At 50.0% G+C, this 27,104-nt stretch overlaps 1 protein-coding gene across 1 annotated transcript; it reads right to left on the bottom strand.

Annotated features, from left to right (window-relative positions):
* Positions 1–1,243: 1,243 nt before the first annotated feature.
* Positions 1,244–15,341, bottom strand: GALP (galanin like peptide). The gene is made up of 5 exons (XM_033223596.1): positions 15,207–15,341; positions 7,570–7,618; positions 6,730–6,810; positions 4,126–4,203; positions 1,244–1,299 (listed from the first exon to the last, which is right to left on the bottom strand). The coding sequence occupies exons 1-5, from the start codon at positions 15,339–15,341 to the stop codon at positions 1,244–1,246; spliced, it is 399 nt and encodes a 132-aa protein (XP_033079487.1).
* Positions 15,342–27,104: the final 11,763 nt, after the last annotated feature.

Below are 27,104 nucleotides of genomic sequence, written 5' to 3'. Positions count from 1 at the left end.
TTTCCAGGTCTTCCCTGCACTGCTGGATCTGGATGTAGGTATTCTCCCTGGTTTGGTTAATACATATGTATGTATTTCCCTTTTCCCTTTTCTCACGTTAGCGTTTGCTACGTTAACCCTTATACTCTTCCGCAAAGTTTTGATCATTAAACTTTTCTTTTGGCCAGGCGTGGTGACTCACGCCTGTAATCCCAGCACTTTGGCAGGCTGAGGTGGGCGGATCACCTGAGGTCTGGAGTTTGAGACCAGCCTGACCAACATGGAGAAACCCCATATATACTAAACATACAAAATTAGCCAGGCATGGTGGTGCACGCCTGTAATCCCAGCTACTCGGGAGGCTGAAGCAGGAGAATTGCTTGAACCCGGGAGATGGAGGTTGCAGTGAGCTGAGATCGCACCATTGCACTCCAGCCTGGGCAACAACAGTGAAACTCCTGTCTCAAAATAAAAAACAAACAAACAAAAAAATCAAAACAAAAAAAAAAACTTTTCCTTAAACTGCATTTGAGTGTAACACTGTGGTTTCTTTGGCCTGTGAATTCTCAAACTCAAAACGAAAGTAAAACTTTTAGCAAAACAATAATCCAAAATGGACTGCATCCAATAGGTTATATTTTCCCAGTCCCTCACCTGACTCTGTCATCCTGGATTTCCCAGTCCCACACCTGAGCCTATCATCCTGGATTCTGCTACCCCTAAAAAAATTCCCAGACTAATTAAAAGGGAAAAAAATTGACTATTTGACAAGAAACATTTTATTCTCTCCATTCTGCTCCAAACTGCCTCTCCTCGTGTTGAAGGAGACTCAGGTCGGTTGAAAGAATACGGAAGAGTAAGTATGCACTCTGAAGAATCTTTTCGAATCAAGACACAGACTCAGATTTAAGAGGGTTATTTGTATAATTCACTAGCTCGTGCGATAATTGGGACGATTCCAAACGAACACAATTACTTTAAATGTGTTTCAGGAATATTCCCTGATTACCCCAGAACCTTCCAACTAGTCCTCGAATAACTATTGGTTTCATTAACAACACGTTATACTGACTCCAACAACGAATCAATAAAACCTAAGACACTCCAGACGTTTTACAGAATAATTCAAATACTTTACAATGTCTTCATGAGAGCTGGGTATTTAACTTCAGGATCTTAGTCTCAACACAGGGTACCTAGAAAGGGTTTCATAGGGAACAGAAGGAGCTGGAGAAGAAGGATATGAATAGGGATTCGGGGACATCTATGACTTCAGGACATCTTCCTCCTTGGGAATTTTCTTGCTGAACACGTCCAGATCTGTGGGAGAGAAAGAGGTCAACTTTGAATGGTTTTTCTCACTGTCACTCCCCAAACCAGGTTCTTGAGGTTGGGAATGAAACTGGGGAGGAAGATCTCTTTAGTTCATCTAAGATCCAATAACTTTTTCTTTTCCCTCTCTTTTTCCTTTTCCTTTATTTTTTTTTTTCTTGAGATGGAGTCTCGCTCTGTCTCCCACGCTGGAGTGCAGTGGTGCGACCTTGGCTCACTGCAACCTCTGCCTCCCAGGTTCAAGCGATTCTCCTGTCTCAGCCTCCCCAGTAGCTGCGATTACAGGTGCATGCCACCACGCCCGGTTAGTTTTGTATTTTTATTGGAGATGGGATTTCACCACGCTGGCCAGGATGGTCTCAAACTCCTGACCTTGTGATCTGCCCACCTCGGCCTCCCAAAGTGCTGGGATTACAGGTGTGAGCCACTGCACCCAGCTAATTTTTGTATTTTTAGTAGAGATGGGGTTTCACCATGTTGGCCAGGCTGGTCTCAAACTCCTGACCTCAGGTGATCTGCCCACCTTGGTTTCCCAAAGTGCTGGGATTACAGGTGTGAGCCACCATACCTGGCTAATTTTTGTATTTTTAGTAGAGATGGGGTTTCACCATGTTGGCCAGGCTGGTCTTGAACTCCTGACCTTAGGTAATCCGCCCACCACGGCCTCCCAAAGTGCTGGGATTATAGGCGTGAGCCACTGTGCCTGGCCCCTTCTCTCTACTTTCATCTGCCCACACATTTTCCCTTTCTGCCCCCATTTTAAGAAGGTACATGGTGGCCGGGCGCGGTGGCTCAATCCTGTAATCCCAGCACTTTGGGAGGCCGAGATGGGCGGATCACGAGGTCAGGAGATCGAGACCATCCTGGCTAACACGGTGAAACCTCGTCTCTACTAAAATAATACAAAAAAACTAGCCGGGCGAGGTGGCGGGCGCCTGTAGTCCCAGCTACTCGGGAGGCTGAGGCAGGAGAATGGCGTAAACCCAGGAGGCGGAGCTTACAGTGAGCTGAGATCCCGTCACTGCACTCCAGCCTGGGCGACAGAGGGAGACTCTCGTCTCAAAAAAAAAAGAAGGTACATGGTGGTGGTAGGAGTTTTCAAGAGACAGAATATAATCGAGGTGAAGATGGAAATTAGTGAATTCAGGGAGTGTATCATACCCAGCATGGTCCAACACATGCTTTTGAAATGAATTAGTGCCACTGAAATAAGGACGTAGCGTCTCCAAGAATTAGGTTAGGACTGAAGAAGGAGATGAGGTTGGGGTGAACATCCAACTAAAGGAAGGCAGGAAAAGCTGGGGTTTGGGCATCTGCTGAGCTCATGATCGGGTGAAGGTGGCAGCTGAAGGCTGTGTTTGGATAGTTTAATTCATTCATTTAACAAATATTTACCAAGTATCTACTATGCGTCATGCATTGTACTGGGCAGTGAACAATACAAAGGTCCCTGGCGCGGTGGCTCACGCCTGTAATCCCAGCACTTTGGGAGGCCAAGGCAGGCAGATCACCTGAGATCAGGAGTTCAAGACCAGCCTGGCTAACATGGCAAAACCCCGTCTCTACTAAAAATACAAAAATTAGCCGGGTGTGGTGGCAAGCGCCTATAATCCCAGCTACTCTGAAGGCTGAGACAGGAGAATCACTTGAACCCGGGAGGTGGAGGTTGCAGTGAGCCAAGATCACACCACTTCACACCAGCCTGGGAAACAGAGAGAGAGACTCCTTAAAAAAAAAAAAAAAATGGGCCGGGCGCGGTGGCTCAAGCCTGTAATCCCAGCTCCCAGCACTTTGGGAGGCCGAGACGGGCGGATCACGAGGTCAGGAGATCGAGACCATCCTGGTTAACCCGGTGAAACCCCGTCTCTACCAAAAAAAATACAAAAAAACTAGCCGGGCAAGTTGGCGGGCGCCTGTAGTCCCAGCTACTGGGGAGGCTGAGGCAGGAGAACGGCGTTAACCTGGGAGGCGGAGCTTGCAGTGAGCCAAGATCCGGCCACTGCACTCCAGCCTGGGCTACAGAGCAAGACTCCATCTCAAAAAAAAAAAAAGAATGAATGCTGGAAACAAAGATCTTATCTAGGAGAGAGGCTGATGTTAAAATTGAACCATGAGGCCAGGTGCGGTGGTTCATGCCTGTAATCCCAGCACTTTGGGAGGTCGAGGCAGGCGGATTACCTGAGGTCAGGAGTTCAGGACCAGCCTGGCCAACATGGTGAAACCGCATGTCTACTAAAAATACAAAAATTAGCTGGCCGTGGTGGCGGGCGCCTGTAGTCTCAGCTACTCAGGAGGCTGAGGCAATAGGATCGCTTGAACCCAGAAGGTGGAGGTTGCAGTCTGCTGAGATCACACCATTGCACTCCAACCTGGGCGACAAGAGCAAAACTCTGTCATAAATAAATAAATAAATAAATAAATAAATAAATAAATAAAATTGAACCAAAAGGTCAAAGTGAGGGGTTTGACGTCAATGTTGTAGCTGAGGCTAAGCTTAAGGGGGTGATACTGGAGGACATCAAGGTTGGGTGTGGGGTCCTAATTGCAAAAGTGCTAGATGCAGGCTGGGAAATGAGAGTTGGAGCGTGACGTGGGATGGGCGGTGAAGGAATAGAGGTGAAAGGAGCGGTCGAGGCCGGGATGCGAATTCACCGTCGAGGCTGAGTGGTCAGGTAGGGGCTGCGGTTACAGGTGAGGAGGTCCCTGGTTTGTTCCAGTTTCCTCCCTTTCTGCCTTTACCCTGAAAGCTCTGCCTGCCACTTCCTTGTTCCCCCTCTCCTGTTGGTGTCTCTCTTCCGTGTTTCCCGGCTTTACCTTCAATCTCCGGTTTGGCAAACGTCTCCATCACGTTCCTCTTGGAGGGCTGTGGAGGGTGGGAATAGGGGAGCCCATCTAGAAACAAAAATACAACATTCACACAGACGTTCGTAGTTATAAGTGGGAGCTGAAGGACGAGAACACACGGACACAAAGACGGGAACGACAGACACTGGGTCCTTCCCGAGGATGAAGCGGGGGGAGGAGGGAAAGGAGCAGGAAGAATAACAATTGGGGACTCAGCTTAGTACCTGGGTGATGAAATAATCTGTACAACAAACCCTGTGACACAAGTTTTCCTGTATAACAAACCTGCACATGCACCCCCAAACCTAAAATAAAAGTTTAAAAAATAAATAAGGCCGGGCGCAGTGGCTCATGCCTGGAATCCCAGCACTTTGGGAGGCTGAAGGGGTCAGATCTCCTGAGGTCAGGAGTTCGAGGCCAGCCTGGCCAACATGGTAAACCCCATCTCTACTAAAAATACAAAAATGAGCCAGGCACGGTGGTGGGTGCCTGTAATCCCAGCTACTTGGGAGGCTGAAGCAGGAGAATGACTTGCACCTGGGAGGTGGAGGTTGCCGTGAGCTGAGATCACACCACTGTATTCCAGCCTGGGTGATAGAGTGAGACTCCGTCTAAAAAAAATAAAATAAAATAAAATAATGATGCCTTTATGACATTCAGCTTTAGTGCTTTATGGTATGCAACATGGTTTCACTTCCCTTATTTTTCTGGACATTTATGGCACTTTGTGGTTCTCAACCAGGAGTGGTTTTGCCCTGTAGTGATTTGGCTGTGTCTGGAAACATTTTTGATAGTCACAATTGGGAACAGGAGCCGGTCACAGTGGTTCACACCTGTAATCCCAGTACTTTGGGAGGCTGAGGTGGGTAGATCACTTGAGCTCAGGAGTTCGAGACCAGCCTGGCCAACATGGTGAAACCCCCACCTCTACTGAAAATACAAAAATTGCCGGGCGCGGTGGCTCAAGCCTGTAATCCCAGCACTTTGGGAGGCCGAGACGAGCGGATCACGAGGTCAGGAGATCCAGACCATCCTGGCTAACACGGTGAAACCCCGTCTCTACTAAAAAATACAAAAAACTAGCCGGGCGACGAGGCGGGCGCCTGTAGTCCCAGCTACTCGGGAGGCTGAGGCAGGAGAATGGCGTGAACCCGGGAGGCGGAGCTTGCAGTGAGCTGAGATCCAGCCACTGCACTTCAGCCTGGGCGACAGAGCGAGACTCCATCTCAAAAAAAAAAAAAAAAAAAGAAAAGAAAATACAAAAATTAGCCAAGCATGGTGGTGGGTGCCTGTAATCCCAGCTACTCGGGAGGCTGAGGCAGGAGAATCACTTGAACCCAGGAGGTGGAGGTTGCAGTGAGCCAAAACTGTGCCATTGCACTCCAGGCTGGGCGATAGAGAGAGACTCCATCTCAAAGAAAAAAAAAAAAAAACAATTGGGAATAGGGAATGTGACTAGTGTGTCAAGAGCAGAACCCACGGGCGCTGCTAAACATCCTATGATGCACAGGACTGACCCCCACACCAAAGAATTATCCAGCCCCCACTGTCAGCTGTGCCAGAGTTGAGAAGTCATGCCCTAAGTTCTCTTAGTTTCCCACGTTTGGCAGGAGACAAGGATGAGGAGGCTTAGCTGAGGTCACATGTCGAATTCACACTGTGAACGTTCAACTGTCCAGACCCCTATGCACCTCCATGTTCTGTCCTTCGAGATGTAGAATGGGAAGGAGAGGGGAACCTCAGAAAGATTATTTGGTCACATGAGAAGACAAGATAAGGGGACTAGGGATAAGCAAAGATATGGTGGATGGGAAGCTTGCAAGGATAAATATTGACTATAACAGCCGTGACCCATTTCATTTCTTTTCTTTTTTTTTTTTTTTTTTTCCTTTTTGAGATGGAGTCCCTGTTGCCCAGGCTGGAGTGCACTGGCGCCATCTTAGCTCATCTCTGCTCACTACAACCTCTACCTCCCAGTTCAAGTAATTCTCCTGCCTCAGCCTCCAGAGTAGCTGGGATTACAGGCACCTGCCATCACACCCAGCTGATACTTGTATTTTTTTAGTAGAGACGGGGTTTCACCACGTGGGCCAGGCTGGTCTTGAACTTCCGACCTCAGGTGATTCACCTGCCTCGGCCTCCCAAAGTGCTGGGATGATAGGCATGAGCCACCGCGCCCGGCTGACCCATTTCATTTCCACCATATGCCAGACACTTCTAGGAAATCATGTGCATTTTCTTGCTGAGTCATACAACTAAATCATGAGATTCTTCCATTTATGTCATTTCCAAGTGGAGGAATTTTGTGCGGTCCAATGCAAAGGGAAAACAAGGGGCCCATGGTTCAAACAGGATTCAGAATCTTAACTTGGTAACAAAAGAACATTAAACCAATCTGGGGCTCCAGGTGACGGCACAGAAGCTTGAAGGAAATGCATCACTTGCTCAGGGCTCCCCAAATAGTAAGCGGCAGGGCGAGGCCTGGAGCTCACATCTACCAGTTTCCAAAGCCAGGAGAGAGAGAGGCGGCAGGGGAGGACGCGGGAGAAGATGTCTAACTCCCCATTCACTCACCAATGGCCTTCCACAGGTCTAGGATCTCAAGGGCTGTCTCCCTCTTCCGGTCTTGGTCACTCATTTGGGGAAGTTGGAGGACTGGGTGGGGATGGAGAGAGCAAGACCAGGTGGTCGGTTAAACAGAACTGAAATAACACATAATCCAGCAATTCAATAGCACGGCTCACTCAACACAGTCCCTCCACCAAGCCTGTCGGACTGGGTGCGTGTTGACCGTCCCTACCTACCAGTGGGGAAATTGTGGAGTCACTTGCTCAAAATTACACTGTTGTTGCCGGGCACGGTGGCTCACGCCTGTAATCCCAGCACTTTGGGAGGCCGAAAGCAAGTGGATCACCTGAGGTCAGGAGTTCGAGACCAGATTGGCCAACATGGTGAAACCCTGTCTCTACTAAAACTGCAAAAATTAGCTGGGCACGGTGGTGGGCACCTGTCATCCCAGCTACTCAGGAGGCTGAGTTCAATCGCTTTAACTATGCAGGAGGCAGAAGTTGCAGTCAGTCAAGATTGCACCATTGCACTCCAGCCTGAGCAACAGAGCGAGACTCTGTCAAAAAAAAAAAAGAGAGAGAGAGAGAGAGACAGCGAGAGAGAGATCAAGGTTGCAAACCAAGCAAGGGGCAGAGCTGGGATTTGGGTCTAAGGCTTTGGCTCCAGAGTCCACACACCCATCACTCTGCTTAGACTAACCCTCCAGACAGATCTGCAAATAAATCCATGGGCCTCCGTGAATGTGGGTCAGGGTCTTCACCAGTCACAAACTCACTGCCAGCAGCAACCAGGCAGACTCAGGCAGACTCAGGCCAGGGATGGAGAGCTGAGTGCAGCCTCACTCACCGGGACCCAGAAGGTAACCAGCACTATTGAGGGTCCAGCCTCCTCGTCCCTGGAGAGAGATGCAGAAATCAACACTCAAGCAGACAGAAAGGAGGGCAGGCGTCCCACAGGTCCGGGTGACGTGGTTCGTCCTACCACTTTCCCACTAGGCTGTGGAGCAGGTTCATTTTAATCCCCATTCCACCGATGAGGAAATTGAGGACTTCCTAAGACAAAACCACTTTGCCTGGAAAGAAAGCTTAAAAGGTTCTGCTGTGAGAGGAGAAAGGTGTTTACCAGGGGCTGGGGAAAACGAGAAAAGGGGAATTGTTCCTCAACAAGTATAATTTCAGTTATGCAAGATGAAGAAGTCCTAGATATCTACGGCATGATGTGCCTACAGCCAGCAATACGGTGTTGTGCACTTTAAAGATATGTTAAGCCTGGGCCTGTCATCCCAGCATTTGGGGAGGCCAAAGCAGAAGGATGGCTTGAGAACAGGAGTTCGAGGCCAGTCTGGGCAACATGGAGAAACCCTCTCCTCTACAAAAAATACAAAAATTAGGCCGGACGTGGTGACTCTCTCCTGTAATCGCAGCACTTTAGGAGGCTGAGGTGGGCGGATCACCTGAGGTCAGGAGTTCGAGACCAGCCTAGCAAACCCCGTCTCTACTAAAACTAAAAAAATTAGCTGGGCGTAATCCAGCTACTTGGGAGGCTAAGGCAGGAGAACTGCTTGAACCTAGGAGACGGAGGTTGCAGTGAGCAGGGATTTCACCCCTGTACTCCAGCCTGGGCAACAGAGTGAGACTCCGTCTCAAAAAACAAAACAAAACAAAACAAAAAATACAAAAATTAGCCAGGCACGGTGGCACGCACCTGTAGGTGGGAGGATCACTTGAGCCCAGGAGTTTGAGGCTACAGTGAGCTATGATCTCACCCCTGCACTCCAGCCTGGGTGACAGAGCAAGACCCTGTCTCAATACATAAGTAAACAAAAATATGAGGATGGAACTCATGACAAGGGTTCTTACTAAAACACACAGCGACACACCCACAAGAACACATGGGCATTTCCGGAGGCGGTGATGGATATGTTCAGTACCCTGGCTGTGCTGATGGTGTCACCAGTGTACACAGAGCTCCAAACTCATCAAGATGTATACATCAAATGTGTGCATTTTTTGCATATTAATTATAGCATAATAAAGCTTTAAGGAAGCACCACGGTAAATTCTTTACCTGTGGAGGACATGGTCACAGGCCATCAAGTCCCTTTGAGGACGACGATGCCTGACGTTGTGGGCTTACCCTACGCCAGCATCTGTTCTAAGCAGGACTGGCTGCCGAATTTGTGGGGCCCAGTGCAAAGAGAAAACATGGGACTCATTGTTCAAAAAGGATTCAGAATTCCAAGCTGGTGACAACAGAACATTCAACCAAGCTCGGGCCCCAGGGAACAGCACAGGTTGCGCGCCCGCGAAGCCAGCTCAAGTTTCAAGCTCTTGATGTATTTATTTAACAAATCCTCCCAACAACCCTAGTAGTTAAACTTGTATTAGCTTCATTAGAAAGAGGCTCTTTAGGCCGGGCGCGGTGGCTCAAGCCTGTAATCCCAGCACTTTGGGAGGCCGAGACGGGCGGATCACGAGGTCAGGAGATCGAGACCATCCTGGCGAACACAGTGAAACCCCGTCTCTACTAAAAATACAAAAACTAGCCGGGCGAGGTGGCGGGCGCCTGTAGTCCCAGCTGCTTGGGAGGCTGAGGCAGGAGAATGGCCTGAACCCAGGAGGCGGAGCTTGCAGTGAGCTGAGATCCGGCCACTGTACTCCAGCCTGGGCGACAGAGCGAGACTCCGTCTCAAAAAAAAAAAGAAAGAGGCTCTTTAGGCCGGGCGCGGTGGCTCAAGCCTGTAATCCCAGCACTTTGGGAGGCCGAGACGGGCGGATCACGAGGTCAGGAGATCGAGACCATCCTGGCTAACACCGTGAAACCCCATCTCTACTAAAAATACAAGAACTAGCCGGGGGAGGTGGCGGCGCCTGTAGTCCCAGCTACTCGGGAGGCTGAGGCAGGAGAATGGCGTAAACCCGGGAGGCGGAGCTTGCAGTCAGCTGAGATCACACCACTGCACGCCAGCCTGGGTGACAGAACTAGACTCCGTCTCAAAAAAAAAGGAAAAAAGAAAAAAGGAAAAGAAAAAGAAAAAAAGAAAGAGCCTCCTGAGGCCCGGAAAGATTCGGCAAATTGCACCAAATTGCGACACACTAAGAAGCACAGCTGGGACTCAAACCCAGGCAGACTTCAGACTCTTTTTTTTTTTCGAGATGGAATCTCGCGTCTCACTCTGTCACCCAGACTGGAGTGCAGTGGTGTGATCTTGGCTCACTGCAACCTCTGCCTCCTGCGTTCGAGCAATTCTCCTGCCTCAGCCTCCCAAGCAGCTGGGCTTACAGGCACCTGACACCAGGCCCAGCTAATTTTTGTATTTTGAATAGAGACAGGGTTTCGCCATGTTGGCCAGGCTGGTCTCAAACTCCTGACCTCAGGTGATCTGCCTGCCTCGGCCTCCCAAAGTGCTGGGATGACAGGCGTGAGCCACCATGTCCGGCTGGTAGACTCCGGACTCTTAAGGAGGATGTGCACTGAATGTTTAAGCCACAGTGTTCCACTCTGTAAGCTTGGAAGTAGCAAAACAGAACCAACTGCAAAGGATTGTGCGGTAGAATCACCGTGCCCGGCAACAACAGTGTAATTTTGAGCAAGTGACTCCACAATTTCCCCACTGGTAGGTAGGGACGGTCAACACGCACCCAGTCCGACAGGCTTGGTGGAGAGACCAAGATTAGAGAATTGCTTGAGTTCAGGAGTTGGAGACCAGCCTGGGCAACATAGTATAGCTTGGGCAACATAGTGAGAACCTTCATCTCTTGAAAAAAAAAACTAGTTAGCTGGGTATGGTCTTGCGTGACTGTCATCCCAGCTACGTGGGAGGCTGAGGCATGAGAATTGCTTGAACCCAGGAGGCTGAGGTTGCAATGAGCTGAGATGGTGTCACAGCACTCCAGCCCAGGCGAAAGAGCAAGACCCAGCCTCAAACAGAAACAAAAACAAAAAACCAAAAAAGACAAAAAAAAAAAAAAGAAAAGGAAGAAAAGAAAAGAAATGCTAACAACAACAGCAAAAAAGAGGACTATGGCTTGACATTCAGCTGCCCTGAGTTAGGATAGCAGCTCTCCTCCAGGTGCTGGCTTGGTCCTTGAGCCACCTATTCGTTTCTTGGAGCCTCCTTTTTTTCTGTATAACTAAGGGATAACAGAATCCATCCTATAGGGATGTTCGAGGACTCTTCACAAGAGCTAATTCACATCAAGCGTTTCACACAACGCCCAAGCGCCGAGAAAACCCTCTGTTGATTATAGGTAAAAACTGGAGAAGACCTCCTAAATGTTTAAATATCCTCAACAGTAAATAACTTAAATAAATTATGTATATTCGTATGTTATAATACTAAATAGTCTTTTTTTTTTTTTTTTTTTTTTGAGGCGGTGTCTCGCTCTGTTGCCCGGACTGGAGTGCAGTGGCCGGATCTCAGCTCACTGCAAGCTCCGCCTCCTGGGTTCATGCCATTCTCCTGCCTCAGCCTCCTGAGTAGCTGGGATTATAGGCGCCCACCACCACGCCCGGCTAATTTTTTGTATTTTTAGTAGAGACAGGGTTTCACTGTGTTGGTCAGGCTAGCCTTGAACTCCTGGTCTCGTGATCCACCCGCTTCAGCCTCTCAAACTGCTGGGTTACAGGTGTGAGCCACCGTGCCCGGCTGGAGACATCTTTACTTGGGACTTGGAAGGGACTCCTGGTATCTCGTGGGCGGAGGCCAGGGACGCAGCTCAGCATCCCACAGTGCTCAGGAATGGCTGCTCTTGATGAGAGAGACCAAGTCCCAAAAGTCAATAGCACCAAAGATAATAAACCCCACAGCAGCCCCTAAAACAGTGCCCGGAGCTCACTCAATACTTGCTGGGTGAACAAATAAAGAGTGTGTCATTGCTGCATCTCTCTCCTCTATCGTGTGTGTTGATGCATCTGTCTCTGCAGCGCTCTCTCTCTCTCTTTGCCCTGACATCAGCTGCTTTCCAGAGGAAAGAACCTTGGAGGAGGTTTTACTCTTGGCATTGCCCTTTGCTGTCTAAGGGACGGAGGGGATGCCCCAGTTCTGGCTGGGTTCTGTCTCCTCCTCTCTCTAAGGGACGGAGGGGACGCCCCGGTCCCAGCTGGGTTCTGTCTCCTCCTCTCTCTAAGGGACGGAGGGGACGCCCCGGTCCCGGCTGGGTTCTGTCTCCTCCTCTCTCTAAGGGACGGAGGGGATGCCGTGGTCCTGGCTGGGTTCTGTCTCCTCCTCTCTCTAAGGGACGGAGGGGACGCCCTGGTCCTGGCTGGGTTCTGTCTCCTCCTCTCTCTAAGGGACGGAGGGGATGCCGTGGTCCTGGCTGGGTTCTGTCTCCTCCTCTCCACCGTGGAGGACACATTGCCTCCAAGGCCCTTCCGGCATTCCTTCCGTCGGTCTGCGGCTGGCACCTGTATCTTTGTCCTGTCTTTACACGTCCCCATCAGCCCTTACCCCATCCTTTCTCAGCCCGAGGGGAAAGGGAGACCCCAGGAGAGGGATGGAGTGAGAAGGTGAGGTGGGGGATTACAGACACTCTGGGGGGTTCCGAGCCCCCCTCTGCTGTTTCTCCAAGTCCCTCACTTCTCATCCAGAGGATGACAACAAGGAGGAGGAGGAGGAGTGGGCAGCGGAGGGGAGGGAGGGGGAAGCTTTTAAAGAAGACAAACTGACAAGAAGGTGTGAATGGCTTTGCTGGGAAGGAGAAAGGAGAAGGAGGGAGCGACGCCCACTGCATGGGAGACAGGGCCGAGGCTGAGAGCTTGGAGCTGGGTTACCTGGAGCCCAGTGGAGGGTCAGAGAAACAGTGGGAAGTCCTTGCCTCACTGCCCACTAGCTAGTTTGTGAAAAGTAAATGAGAGAGGTCCAAAGCTTGCTCTCTCTCTCTCTCTGTCTCTCTCTCTCTCACACACACACACACACAAAACTCAAATGTGGTGCAAAAATGTCACAATGTCACTTTCTTCTCCTCATTCTTATTTCTTTTTTTTCTTTTCTTTTTTTTTTTTTTGGAGACAGAGTCTTGCTCTGTCGCCCAGGCTGGAGTACAGTGGCACAGTCTCGTGTCACTGCAGCCTCCGCCTCCCGGGTTCAAGCAGTACTTCTGCCTCAGCCTCCCTAGTTGCTAGGACTACAGGCGTGTGCCATCAAGCCTGGCTAATTTTGTATTTTTAGTAGAGATGGGGTTTCACCATGTTGTTCAGACCAGTCTTGAACTCCTGACCTCACCTGATTTGCCTGCCTGGGCCTCCCAAAGTGCTGGGATTACAGGTATGAGCCCCTGGGCCCACCATCTTTCTTTTTTCTTTTTTTTTTTTTTTTGAGACGGAGTCTCCCTCTGTCGCCCAGGCTGGAGCGCAGTGGCCGGATCTCAGCTCACTGCAAGCTCCACCTCCCGGGTTCGCGCCATTCTCCTGCCTCAGCCTCCCGAGCAGCTGGGACTACAGGCGCCCGTCACTGCGCCCGGCTAGTTTTTTGTATTTTTTAGTAGAGAGGGGGTTTCACCGTGTTAGCCAGGATGGTCTCGATCTCCTGACCTCGTGATCCGCCCGTCTTGGCCTCCCAAAGTGCTAGGATTACAGGCTTGAGCCACCGCGCCCGGCCCATCTTTCTTCTCATTTCTGTAACTGAGTCTGTGCCCCGCTCAGTAAATGTGAGCTGTGGATGTGAGCACCGTCTCCTTAGGAGGCTGCTGCAGTTTTCGGCCCAGCATCCACTTGGCTTCGGCTGGAGATGACTCCGGCTGGCTTTTAGTTGAATGCTTGCAGCTCCTCTAGGCGCCCCACATGCCATGAGAGTGTGGACTCTATGCCTGGCCCTAGGGGTGAGAAGGAGACTGGCATCTGAACAGATCCTTCCCTCCCTCTTTCCGTCACGATGGGTAGGTATCTTGGCACCCACATGTACCAGGTCCCTGTGGACAATTCAAATGGGCCCGTGGGCCCCTGTCACAATTAATCCAGCCAGGGAGAGTAGAAAAGACATTTGCTGGGGGACTTATGAAAAGAAACTAAAAACAAAGCTTCCTTGCTCTTTTATTTATTTGTTTATTTTTGAGACGGAGTCTCACTGCAACCTCTGCCTCCCAGGTTCATGTGATTCTCCTGCCTCAGCCTCCCAAGTAGCTGGGACTACAGGCATGTACCGCCACACCCAGCTAATTTTTGTAGTTTCAGTAGAGACGCGGTTTCACCGTGTTAGCCAGACTGGTCTCGAACTCCCGACCTTGAGCGATCCGCCCACCTTGGCCTCCCAAAGTTCTGGGATTATGGGTGTGAGCCACTGTGCCCAGCCTCCTTGCTCTTTTTTTTTTTTTTTTTTTTGAGACGGAGTCTCGCTCTGTCGCCCAGGCTGGAGTGCAGTGGCCGGATCTCAGCTCACTGCAAGCTCTGCCTCCCGGGTTCACGCCATTCTCCTGCCTCAGCCTCCCGAGTAGCTGGGACTACAGGTGCCTGCCACCTCGCCCAGCTAGTTTTTTGTATTTTTTAGTAGAGACGGGGTTTCACCGTGTTAGCCAGGATGGTCTTGATCTCCTGACCTCATGATCCGCCCGTCTCGGCCTCCCAAAGTGCTGGGATTACAGGCTTGAGCCACCGCGCCCAGCCTTCCTTGCTCTTTTTAAACTTATTTTTCCCCCTCAGAGTTTCCTTTTCTTTTTTACTTTTTGTTTTTATTTATTTTTAAAATTTATTTATGTATTTATTTATTTTCGAGACAAGGTCCTGCCCTGTCGCCCAGTCTGGAGTGCAGTGGCGCAATCACAGCTCACTGCAGCCTCCACCTCCTGGGCTCAAGCGATCCTCCCACCTCGGCCTCCTGAGTAGCTGGTACTGCAGGCCTGTGCCACCACAACCGGCTAATTTTTATTTTTCTGTTTGTTTGTAGAGATCGGGTCTTCCTATGTTTCCCAGGCTGGTCTAGAACTCCTGGTCTCAAGTCATCTTCCTATCGAGACCTCCCAAAGTACTGGGATTACAGGCATGAGCCACCGCACCTGGCCCTTAATTTTTTTTTTTTTTTGAGACGGAGCCTAGCTCAGCTGCCCAGGCTGGAGTGCAGTGATGTGATCTCGGCTCACTGCAACCTCAGTCTCCCAGGTTCAAACGATTTTCCGGTCTCAGCCTCACAAATAGCTGGGATTACAGACACCCGCCATCATGGCTGGCTTTTACATTTTAGTGGAGACGGGGTTTCAGCATGTTGGTCAGGCTGGTCTTGAACTCCTGACCTCAGGTGATCCATCAGCTTTGGTCTCCCAAAGTGCTAGGATGACAGGTGTGAGCCACCATGCCCGGCCCTTATTTTTTTTCTTATTTTGAAGTAATTTCAGACTTACAGGAAAGTTGCCAAAAAAATTCCCAGATACTCCGATTTTCCAAATGCTTACATTTCACATTTCATTTCTCTGGTCTGTCTCCCGCTTCCCCTCTCCCTCTGCCCCTGTTCCTACTCCCCCTTCTCTCCCTCCCTCCTCCCTCCCTTCCTGGACGTTGCGGGAGAAGCCGGAAGTCGGGTAGCCGCTATGTCTCCTGTCGCCAGGAGGGGGCGTAAAGCCCAGGCCGCTGCTGAGGCCCGGGCATTGGGAGACACAGGGAGCTGGGCCTGGGAGCTTGGCAGCTCCCATGTCTGCGCTTCCTGCTCCCTACCACACTTCTGTTGCTTAAGCCATTTGAGTTAGATTTATTTTGAAAACCACATTATTGAGGTATAATCGGTGTACCAAGAACTCACATAGTTAATGTTACCATTTGATGACTGTGGACACAAACGCCCCTGACACCATCACCACATCTCACAATTCCCTCTTGTTTTTTTTTTTTTTTTTTTCTAATTGTTATTTAAAAAATGTTTGTGGGCCGGGCGCGGTGGCTCAAGCCTGTAATCCCAGCATTTTGGGAGGCCGAGACGGGCGGATCACGAGGTCAGGAAATCGAGACCATCCTGGCTAACACGGTGAAACCCCGTCTCAACTAAAAATACAAAAAACTAGCCGAGCGAGGTGGCGGGTGCCTGTAGTCCCAGCTACTCCGGAGGCTGAGGCAGGAGAATGGCGTGAACCCGGGAGGCGGAGCTTGCAGTGAGCTGAGATCCGGCCACTGCACTCCAGCCCGGGCGACAGAGCAAGACTCCGTCTCAAAAAAAAAAAAAAAAAAAAAAAAAATGTTTGTGATAGGCCGGACGCGATGGCTCATGCCTGTAACCGCAGCACTTTGGGAGGTCAAGGTGAGTGGATCACCTGAGGTCACGAGTTCGAGACCAGCTTGGCCAACACAGTGAAATCCTGTCTCTACTAAAAATACAAAAATTAGCCGGGCGTGGTGGTGGGCACCTGTAATCCCAGCTACTAGGGAGGCTGAGGCAAGAGAATTGCTTGAACCTAGGAGGCAGAGATCGCAGTGAGCCGAGATCACACCACTGCATTCCAGCCTGGGTGACAGAGCGAGACACCATCTCAAAAGTATAAATAAAATAAAAATAAAGTTTTGCTTTTACCAGAATGTTATACAAACTGGATTCTACAGTGTGCAGCCTTTTCAGTGTGAGTTCTTTTTTTTTTTTTGAGACGGAGTCTCGCTGTGTCGCCCAGGCTGGAGTGCAGTGGCCGGATCTGAGCTCACTGCAAGCTCCGCCTCCTGGGTTCACGCCATTCTCCCGCCTCAGCCTCCGAGTAGCTGGGACTACAGGCGCCCGCCACCGCGCCCGGCTAGTGTTTTGTATTTTTTTTTTTAGTAGAGACGGGGTTTCACCGTGTTAGCCAGGAGGGTCTCGATCTCCTGACCTCGTGATCCGCCCGCCTCGGCCTCCCAAAGTGCTGGGATTACAGGCTTGAGCCACCGCGCCGGCCCAGTGTGAGTTCTTAACGCATGAGATTCATCCACCCTGCAGCCTGTGTCAACAGTTTACTCTTGTGTGTGTGTGTGTTTTTGTTTGTTTGTTTTGTTTGTTTTTGAGACAGAGTCTCTGTCACCCAGGCTGGAGTGCAGAGGTGCGATCTGGATCTCGACTCACTCTCATTACAAGCTCCACCTCCCAGGTGCACGCCATTCTCCTGCCTCAGCCTCCCAAGTAGCTGGGACTACAGGCGCCCACCACCACACCCGGCTAATTTTTTGTATTTTTAGTAGAGACGAGGTTTCACCGTGTTAGCCAAGATGGTCGCAATCTCCTGACCTTGTGATCCACCCACCACGGCCTCCCAAAGTGCTCAGATTACAGGCGTGAGCCACCGTGCCCAGCCCAGTTCACTCTTTTTAATGCCATTCCTACAAATTTGTGACAAATTCTTTAGGTTAAGTCCTAGAAGAAAAGCACTCAGTCAAAAGGTATAAACATTCTTGGATTCTTTTCTTTTTTTTTTTTTTTTTTTTTTTTTTTTTTGAGGCAGAGTCTCGCTCTGTCGCCGGACTGGAGTGCAGTGGCGGATCTCAGCTCACTGCAAGCTCCGTCTCCAGGTTTACGCCATTCTCCTGCCTCAGCCTCGAGTAGCGGGGACTACAGGCGCCTGCCACCTCGCCCGGCTAGTTTTTGTTTTTAGTAGAGACGGGGTTTCACCGTGTTTGCCAGGATGGTCTCGATCTCCTGACCTCGTGATCCGCCCGTCTCGGCCTCCAAAGTGCTGGGATTACAGGCTTGAGCCACCGCGCCCGGCCTCTTTTTTTTTTTTTTAAGACGGAGTCTTGCTCTGTCCCTCAGGCTGGAGTGCAATGGTGCAATCTCAGCTCACTGCAACCTCTGCCTCCCAGGTTCAAGCGATTCTCCAGCGTCAGCCTCCCGAGTAACTGCAGGTGCCCTCCACCACGCTCAGCTAATTTTTCCTGACCTCAGGTGATCCACCTGCCTCGGCCTCCCAATGTGCTGGGATTACAGGTGTGAGCCACCACGCCCAGCCTCTAGGATTCTTAATATACACATCCAGGTTGCTTTTCGACAATCACATCCCAGTTTTCAGTTCCACCAGCACCACAGAAAGATTCCCATTTTACTTGAGAAAGTTACAATTTTCAGGGAAAGTTCGTGGTAGGGGCTTGACAAGACCTAGGTGCTGGTGATGTGGGAGAAACACCTGATTAAATTGTTGAACAAGAGGGGTTGAATTCTTAGCTTTTCAAAGAGGGGTGGGTGGGTGAGGCTGAAAATCCCGCTGTTGGAAAGATTCAGATGTGGAAGCGGTCACAGGATGGGAATCTGCCATCAGGAAAAGAAGTGTCAGCATTCTCTCCCAGGAGCATTTCGGTGCAGAGTTAAGGTGAGTCAGAGTGAAGCAGAGCCAGCGCAATGTCCAAGCTGAGAACTGCATGTGAAATACATCATCGATCCTGACGCTGCATTTGCACGAGTGGTTCAAGTGGGGGCACATGGAGAGGAGAAGGCTGACTCACAGCGGGAGCCAACCAGGGCGGAAGGACATCCTGGAGTTTGGCCCCTGACAATGGTGGGGAGGAGATGAAATAAGCAGATGCTTTTGCCTTCCAAAGGCAGTGGACATCCAGTTACAAAAACAGGAGTGCAGAAGCAGCCAGCAGCCTCCCATGACCTTGAATCAGAAGGAAAGCGGGAAACGGTGTACACTGGAGGCGGCCAGGTAGGAAATGACGGGCTCTCCCACGCTGGTGGGCTGAGTTGTGTCTTTCTGGCTTTTGTTTTTTTCTTTCTTCTTCTTTTTTTTTTTTTTTTTTTTCTTGAGACACAGTTTCACTCTGTTGCCCAGGCTGGAGTGCAGTGGCTCAATCTCGGTTCAATGCAACCTCCGCCTCCCGGGTTCAAGTGATTCCCTGCCTCAGCCTCCCAAGTATCTGGGACTACAGGCACGTGCCACCACACCCCGCTAATCTTTTTTTTTTTTTGTATTTTTAGTAGAGACAGGGTTTTTCACTGTGTTAGCCAGGGACGGTCTTGATCTCCTGACCTCATGATCCGTCTGCCTCGGCCTCCCAAAGTGCTGGAATTACAGGCGTGAGCCACCACCACGCCCAGCCTGAGTTGTATCTTTATGGCTTTTGGTTTTCTTTTTTTTTTTTTTTTTTTTTTTTTTTGAGACGGAGTCTCGCTCTGTCACCCAGGCTGGAGTGCAGTGGCCGGATCTCAGCTCACTGCAAGCTCCGCCTCCCAGGTTCACGCCATTCTCCTGCCTCAGCCTCCCGAGTAGCTGGGACTACAGGCGCCGCCACCTCGCCCGGCTAGTTTTTTTTTTTATATTTTTAATAGAGATGGGGTCTCACCGTGTTAGCCAGGATGGTCTCTATCTCCTGACCTTGTGATCCGCCCGTCTCAGCCTCCCAAAGTGCTGGGATTACAGGCTTGAGCCACTGCGCCCGGCTTTTTTTTTTTTTTTGAGACACAGTTTCACACTGTCACCTAGGCTGGGAGTGCAATGGTGCGATCTCGGCTCACTGCAACCTCCACCTTCCGGGTTCAAGCAATTCCCGTGTCTCAGCCTCCCAAGTAGCTGGGATTACAGGTGTATGCCACCACACCTGGCTAATTTTTGTATTTTTAGTAGAGACGGAGTTTCACCATGTTGACCAGGCTGGTCTCGAACTCCTGACCTCAGGTGATCCACCCGCCTCGGCCTCCCAAAGTGCTGGGATTAACAGGTGTGAGCCATCGTGCCCAGCTGGCTTTTGTTTTTTCTGCAGGTGCACAGATAACATTAGTTAAATCGAAAAGCAGGTGGAATGTTGACAAGAATGGGAAGCGAGAGTGCATTCTGCCATTGGCTCTGCTGGAATGTCCTTGCCAGCTATGTGTGGATGATTTCCTATCCTCTTCTCAGGGGCATTTATTATGGCCACCATTTTTTAAAAATTCTATTTACTTATTTATGTATTTGCTTATTTTTGTCTTAAATTTTTTAATTTACAAATACAAATTGAATCTATTTATGGCATACAGTGTAATGTTTTGATCTATGTAGACACTGTAAAATTATTAAATTGGGCTAATTAACACATCCACCAGACATCTTTTTTTTTTTTTTTTTTTTGTATTGAGAGTATTTAAAATCGGCCGGGCGCGGTGGCTCAAGCCTGTAATCCAGCAGTTTGGGAGGCCGAGACGGGTGGATCGCGAGGTCAGGAGATCGAGACCATCCTGGCTAACACGGTGAAACCCCGTCTCTACTAAAAAATACAAAAAAACTAGCCGGGCGAGTTGGCAGGCGCCTGTAGTCCCAGCTACTCGGGAGGCTGAGGCAGGAGAATGGCGTAAACCCGGGAGGCGGAGCTTGCCGTGAGCTGAGATCCGGCCACTGCACTCCAGCCTGGGCGACTGCGAGACTCCGTTTCAAAAAAAAAAAAAAAAAAAAAAAAAAAAGAGAGTATTTAAAATCTACTCTTGTGGGGCCTGGAGCTTCACACCTGTAATCCCAGTACTTTGGGAGGCCGAGGAGTGGGATCATTTGGGGTCAGACGTTCGGGACCAGCCTGCTCAACATGGTGGAACCTCATCTCTACTAAAAATAAAAAAAAATTAACTGGGCATGGAGGCACACCTGTATTCCAGCTACTTGGGAGGCTGAGGCAGGAGAATAGCTTGAACCCAGGAGGCAGAGGTTGCAGTGAGCCGAGACGATGCCACGGCACTCCAGCCTGGTCAACAGAGCGAGACTCCATCTCAAAAAAAAAAAAAAAAAGAAAAGAAAAAAATAAAAGAACCTGCAACACAGTAGACTTGGAAAAAAATGAAAAAGTAGAATAAAATGAGCTAAAAGAGCTCCATGGAAAGTTGGAGTAGGATGTTGATGTGAGTGTGGTAGGCTGCATCTTTCTTGTTAATAACTCTGGATATCATAATGGCTTGAGGAAGGGCTATAGCATGGAGGTGTTGTTCAATGTTCAGATGTCAATGAGCCCATCTTCCTAAATAGACACATTTTGCCCCTTGTGAGCTAGGCAGGCTCTAAAAATCCATGCCCACATTCTGTGTCATCCAGCAGTTTGGCATTCATAAAAAACAACCGGGTGCAGTGGTCCATGCCTGTAATCCCAGCACTTTGGGAGTTTAAGGCAGGCAAATTGCTTGAGCTCAGGAGTTTGAGACCAGCCTTGGCAACCTAGTGAGACCCCATCTACAAAAAATACAAAAATTCGCTGTGTCTAGTGACATGCACCTATAGTCCCAGCTACTCCAGAGGTTGAGGTAGGAGAATTGCTTGAGCCTGGGAGGTTGAGGCTGCGGTGAGCCTTGATGCCACCACTGCACTCCAGTCTGGGAGACAGAGGGAGATCTTGTCTCAGAAAAACAAAAACAACTCCTAAGATTTCAAAATGTAAACCTATATTTGTCTTTGCATCTCACCAAAGAATTCCCCGCATATACACAAAATGAAGCAGTGACAGGTGGGAGGGATAGTCCTTGTACAGGTTAAAAACAATTCATACAGGGCCGGGCGCGGTGGCTCACGCCTGTAATCCCAGCACTTTGGGAGGCCGAGGCGGGCAGATCAAGAGGTCAGGAGTTCGAGACCAGCCCGGCCAACATGGTGAAACCCCATCTCTACTGAAAATACAAAAATTAGCCTGGCATAGTGGCACACACCTGTAATCCCAGCTACTCAGGAGGCTGAGGCAGGCGAATCGCTTGAACCAGGGAGGCAGAGGTTGCAGTGAGCCGAGATTGCACCACTGCACTCCAGCCTGGGTGACAGAGAAAGACTCCATCTCAAAAAACAAAACAATAACAACAAAAAAGAAAACAGTTTATACAAAAGCTTTATTATTTCTCTTCCCCACCTGAGATGGGAGGTCAGCACTGGGGTCGGGGAAGTCTGCACCTTTCTTTCCCATAACTCAGCTTGGAGGAAATGTCTCTGTCCATTGTGCTGAATATTCCATCGTCTCACTGGATCAGTTCTTCCTTATCATGAACCCAAGTTAAGGGGTTACAGTTAACCCTCTAAAGGACACGGGCATGCTGTTGCTTAGGGTTGGGTATTTAGTTAGGATTAAGGCCCCGGGCCAGGCGCGGTGGTTCACATCTGTAATCCCAGCACTTTCAGACGCCAAGGCGGGAGGATCACTTGAGGTCAGGAGTTCGAGACTAGCCTGGCCAACATGGTGAAACCCCATCTCTACTAAAAATATAAAAATTAACTGGGCATGGTGATGAGTACCTGTAATTCCAGCTGCTCAGGAGACTGAGGCAGGAAAATTTCTTGAACCTGGAAGGCAGGGGTTGCAGTGAGTTGAGATTGCACCATTGAACTCCAGCCTGGACAACAAGAGTGAGACTCTGTCAAAAAAAAAAAAAAAAGCCCCACACATTTCCTGCCCATAATCCAAAGGTCAGTGTCGCTCCAACCTCAACCTCCTTGTCCGCCATTTCTACCACTTCATCCCCTAGAGAGGAGGGACTGGGGGCTCATCTTCACTCAATGCCAACTCTCAGACACAGCAATGAGGAAACAGCTTCACATTTCACTGGCCCGCTATGGGGTTGCAGGAAATTCACTGCAGACCTCTGGGCCTCCATCTCCTCTTTGGTAAACGGAGGAACCAGCTCAGAACTTGCAAATGGGCAGCCGAAACCAGACCCTCAGATGTGCTTTGGCTTTGTCTGTTTGTTTGCATTATGATTTTTGTTTGTTTTGGTGCCTTCATATTGTAGCTCACACAGTGCTTGCTTGCTGTATGTATGTATGTTGTATGTATTTTTATTGAGATGGGGTCTCGCTCTGTTGCTCGGGCTGGAGTGCAGTGGCACCATCTTGGTTCACTGCAGCCCTGACCACCCAGGCTCAAACAATCCTGCCACCTCAGCCTCCCACATAGCTGGGACTACAGGCATGTGCTGCCACACCACGCTAAATTCCCACACAGTGTTTTGAAAATTGCAAATCAAATCAAGAGCATATAGGGTTTCAAAACTTTTACATAAAGATCTAGATTTCTGTGTTTTTTGTTTGTTTTTTGAGACACAGTCACTGTCATTCAAGTAACTGGAGTGCAGTGGTGCGATCTCGGCTCGCTGCAACCTCCGCCTCCTGGGTTCAAGCGATTCTCCCACCTCACCCTCCCGAGAAGCTGGGATTGCAGGCATGTGCCACCACGTCCGGCTAATTTTGTATTTTTAGTGGAGATGGGGTTTCTCCACATTGGTCAGGCTGGTCTCGACCTCCTGCCCTCCCGACCTCAGATGATCTGTCCACCTCGGCCTCCCAAAGTGCTGGGATTACAGGCGTGAGCCACTTCACCCAGCCAAAGTCAGCTTTTTTTAATTAAAAAAAAAAAAGCAGGCCAGTCGCGGTGGCTCACGCCTGTAATCCCAGCACTTTGGGAGGCCGAGACGGGCGGATCACGAGATCAGGAGATCGAGACCATCCTGGCTAACACGGTGAAACCCCGTCTCTACTAAAAAATACAAAAGCTAGCCGGGTGAGGTGGCGGGCGCCTGTAGTCCCAGCTACTCCGGAGGCTGAGGCAGGAGAATGGCGTAAACCCGGGAGGCGGAGCTTGCAGTGAGCTGAGATCCGGCCACTGCACTCCAGCCTGGGCGACAGAGCGAGACTCCATCTCAAAAAAAAAAAAAAAAAAAAAAAGCCTGCATTGTACTGTTAGCCAATTCCCATAATGTAAATATTCCATCAGGGCCAATTTCAACATACCAACAGTTTAACAACTGTCTCACCACTGCCTGCCCCCCAAAAAAATCCTGAATATTTAGTGATTGGTTTTTGTTGTGCTTTTTTTTTCTTTTTTAATTGTTTTTTTGAGACAGAGTCTGACTGTGTTGCCCAGCCTGGAGTGCAGTGGCATGATCTCAGCTCACTGTAACCTCAGCCTCCTGATTCGATTCTCCTGCCTCAGCCTCCTCAGTAGCTGGGATTACAGGCGCCTGCCACCATGCTCGGCTAATTTTTGTATTTCTAGTAGAGACAGGGTTTCACCGTGTTTGTTAGGCTGGTCTAGAACTCTTGATCTCAAGTGATCTGCCCGCCTTGGCCTCCCAAAGTGCTGGGATTACAGGCGTGAGCCACTGCGCCTGAAACTTTTCTTTTTCTTTTCTTTTTTATTTTTTGAGATGGAGTCTTGCCATGTGTCACCCAAGCCTGGAGTGCAGTGGTACCATCTTAGCTCACTGCAACCTCTGCCTCCCCAGTTCAAGCGATTCTCCTGCCTCAGCCCTCTTAGTAGCTGAGACTACAGGTACGCGCCACCACACCAGCTAATTTGTGTATTTTTAGTAGAGACAAGGTTTTACTATGTTGGCCTGACTGGTCTCGAACTCCTGACCTCAAGTGATCTGCCCGCAGTGGCCTCTTAAGCACTGGGATTACAGGCGTGAGCATGACTTGTGGACTCTTTTAGCCCTCACTGTAACCTCCAGGTTATGGATTGAATATTAGTATCCCCTCAAGATTCATATGATGAAAACTAATACCCAAACTGAGAATATTAAGAAGTAGAGTGTCCGTTGAGCAGTCTAGGGATGGATGGATGGATGAATGGATGGATGGATGGACAGGCGGACGGATGGATGGATGGATGGATGGACAGATGGATGGACAGACGGAGACATAAAGATAGAAAGATAGATAGATAGATAGATAGATAATAAACAGGTAGGACTTTTGGGACATGGTCAAGTCATGAGGGCTTCATCCTTGTGAATGGGAGTCATGCTCCTATTTTATTTATTTTATTTTGTATTTATTTATTTTGAGATAGTCTTGCTCTGTTGCCCAGGTTGGACTGCAGTGGCTTGATCTTGGCTCACTGCAACCTCAGTCTCCTGGGTTCAAGCGATTCTCCTGCCTCAGCCTCCTGAGTAGCTGGGATTACAGGCGCCCCTGCCACCGCACCCAGCTGATTTTTGTTTTTTTTTTTTTTTTGAGAAGGAGTCTGGCTCTGTCGCCCGGGCTGAGAGTGCAGTGGCCAGATCTCAGCTCACTGCACGCTCTGCCCCCGGGGTTTACGCCATTCTCCTGCCTCAGCCTCCCGAGTAGCTGGGACTACAGGCGCCCGCCACCTCGCCCGGCTAGTTTTTTGTATTTTTTAGTAGAGACGGGGTTTCACCGTGTTAGCCAGGATATTCTCGATCTCCTGACCTCGTGATCCGCCCGTCTCGGCCTCCCAAAGTGCTGGGGTTACAGGCTTGAGCCACCGGGCCCCGGCCGATTTTTGTATTTTTAGTGTAGACGGGGTTTCACCATCTTGGCCAGGCTGGTCTCGAACTCCTGACCTCGTGATCCACCTGTCTCGGCCTCCCAAAGTGCTAGGATTACAGGCATGAGCCATTGCACCCGGCCAGGGCTGTGCACTCTTTGGAAATACTGGTCAGTCTGAGGAAGGACCCTGCACTCTGAGGAAGGACCACACACTCTTGTGGAAGTACTGCACACCCTGAGGAAGTACTGCGCAGTCTGAGGAAGAGAGGCGCACTCTTGTGAAAGTACCGTGCACGCTGAGGAAGGACCGCGCACTCTTGTAGAAGGACCGCACACTCTTGTGGAAGGACCACGTACTCTGAGGAAGGACCGTGCACTCTTGTGGAAGTACCGCGCACTCTGAGGTAGGACCGTGCACTCTTGTGGAAGGATCACACACTCTGAGGAAGGACCGCGCCTGTGAGGAAGGACTGCGCACTCTAAGGAAGAACCCCACACTCTTGTGGAAGAAACACGCACTCTTGTAAAAGGACTGCGCCTCTGAGGAAGGACCGCCACTCTGAGGAAGGACCGCGTGGTCTGAGGAAGGACCACCACTCTAAGGAAGGACCGCGTGGTCTGAGGAAGGACCACCACTCTGAGGAAGGACCGCGTGGTCTGAGGAAGGACTGCTCAGTCTGAGGAAGGGCTGCACACTTTTGTGGAAGTACCGCGCAGTCTGAAGAAGTACCGCGCAGTCTGAAGAAGTACCGCGCACTCTGAGGAAGGACTGCCAGGTTGTCTTTCTGGAAAGTTTCCTGTTGCTCATGCACAGAATATTCAAGTTTTGTTTCAGCCTTCCAGAATTTCCCTCCTACCTGGGGGAATCATCCTCCACCCTGTTATTCAGTCTTGGAGGAAGGCACCGCCCATCATCGGATGTCAAATCAAAGCTCCCCTAGGCTTAGGGGATGTGGGTGCGGCAGTGTGTGGGAGTCAGATCTCCATCTGTCTGGTCTCGCCTTGTTCCTAGTCCTTTTCAGGGGTGTTCTTCCAGCTCCCTCCAATCCATCCAGGACTGTCCATCATGAGTGACACAAAGGCAAAGAGCGGGACAGGACAGCCTGGCTGACTGTCCCTCCGAGACCAGACACAGTGTGTGGGTGTGTTGGTTGGAGGGGTCCCCAAAGGGACACAGAAGTCCCGGGGGGTGGGGGGTTTCAGAAGAGAAGACATGGAGCCTGAATGGGTAGAAGCAGCAGCTGTGCTGTTAGGAGCTGGAGTGAATCCTGTGAGGCCAGACCCCTGGGATGAGATCCACAGACGTGGCCCAGTCCTTTACTCTTTCGGTGCCTCAGTTTCCCTATCTGTACCATGGGGTAACAACAGTGCATGCCTCTTCGGTTGGTTATGATGATAAACAAGCTGGACTTTAAAAAGGTCTGGCCCAGCACACTCACTCTGTGTTTGTTGTTATCAGAATCCCGTCCTCAGACCCTGGCCTGACACCACCTCTCACTCCCTCTCAGGCCTCCCAGTCGCTTCCTGAAGGTCTGCAGCTTCTCCTAAGGAAGGAGGCCACTACTACTCCTGCTGCCCTCCTCCCCCAACCTTGCCTCGTTCACAAGACAGGAGGAAAGAGAGAAAGGAACAAAAGTAAGATAAATAGCCAGACAACCTTGGCACCACCACCCGGCCCTAGGAGTAAAAAAAAAAAAGTAACAATAATAACATCAACCCCTGGCCTAAACTACTTGTGTTATCTGTAAATTCCAGACACTGTATGAAAAAAGCATTGTAAAACTTTTTGTTCTGTTAGCTGATGCACGTAGCCCCCAGTCACGTTTCCCAAGCTTGCTCAATTTATCATGACCCTTTCATGTGAACTCCTTAAAGTTGTAAGCCTTTAAAAAGGCCAAGAATTTCTTTTCTGGGGAGCTCGGCTCTTAAGATGCGAGTCTGCCGACGCTTCTGGCCGAATAAAGAACCTCTTCCTTCTTTAATCCGGTGTCTGAGGAGTTTTGTCTATGGCTCGTCCTGCTACACTCCCAGCCCGTCTTCTCCCCGACACGATGGGCATGGTAACATCCTTAACACGCACCTCTCAGTGTGAAACCAACCTGCTGAGGTCACACACCAAGTTCCTGTAAGTGTTCTGTATTCGTTACTTTATTTTCCTTTGCAGATGAAGTCTCGCTGTGTTGCCCAGGCTGGAGCAGGGCAGTGGTGCGATCTCAGCTCACTACAACCTCCGCCTCCTGGGTTCAAGTAATCCTCTCACCTCACCCTCCCACGTAGCTGGGA

Source organism: Trachypithecus francoisi, unplaced genomic scaffold (genome assembly GCF_009764315.1).
Source record: "Trachypithecus francoisi isolate TF-2019V2 unplaced genomic scaffold, Tfra_2.0 Lachesis_group12, whole genome shotgun sequence".
Classification (NCBI taxonomy): domain Eukaryota; kingdom Metazoa; phylum Chordata; class Mammalia; order Primates; family Cercopithecidae; genus Trachypithecus; species Trachypithecus francoisi.
The sequence above is the reverse complement of the archived record's forward strand: the minus strand, read 5'-3'. Positions and strand labels throughout refer to the sequence as shown.

What these genes read in the sequence shown, in the direction of transcription:
- GALP (XM_033223596.1), bottom strand. Translation starts at nt 15,341, where the DNA reads ATGGGAGCTGCCAAGCTCCCAGGCCCAGCTCCCTGTGTCTCCCAATGC. An exon ending in AGACCTGTGGAAGGCCATTG is followed by an intron (nt 4,204 to 6,729) that starts GTGAGTGAATGG and finishes TTTTGTTTCTAG; the next exon opens with ATGGGCTCCCCTATTCCCAC. An exon ending in TGCCAAACCGGAGATTGAAG is followed by an intron (nt 1,300 to 4,125) that starts GTAAAGCCGGGA and finishes TCTCTCCCACAG; the next exon opens with ATCTGGACGTGTTCAGCAAG.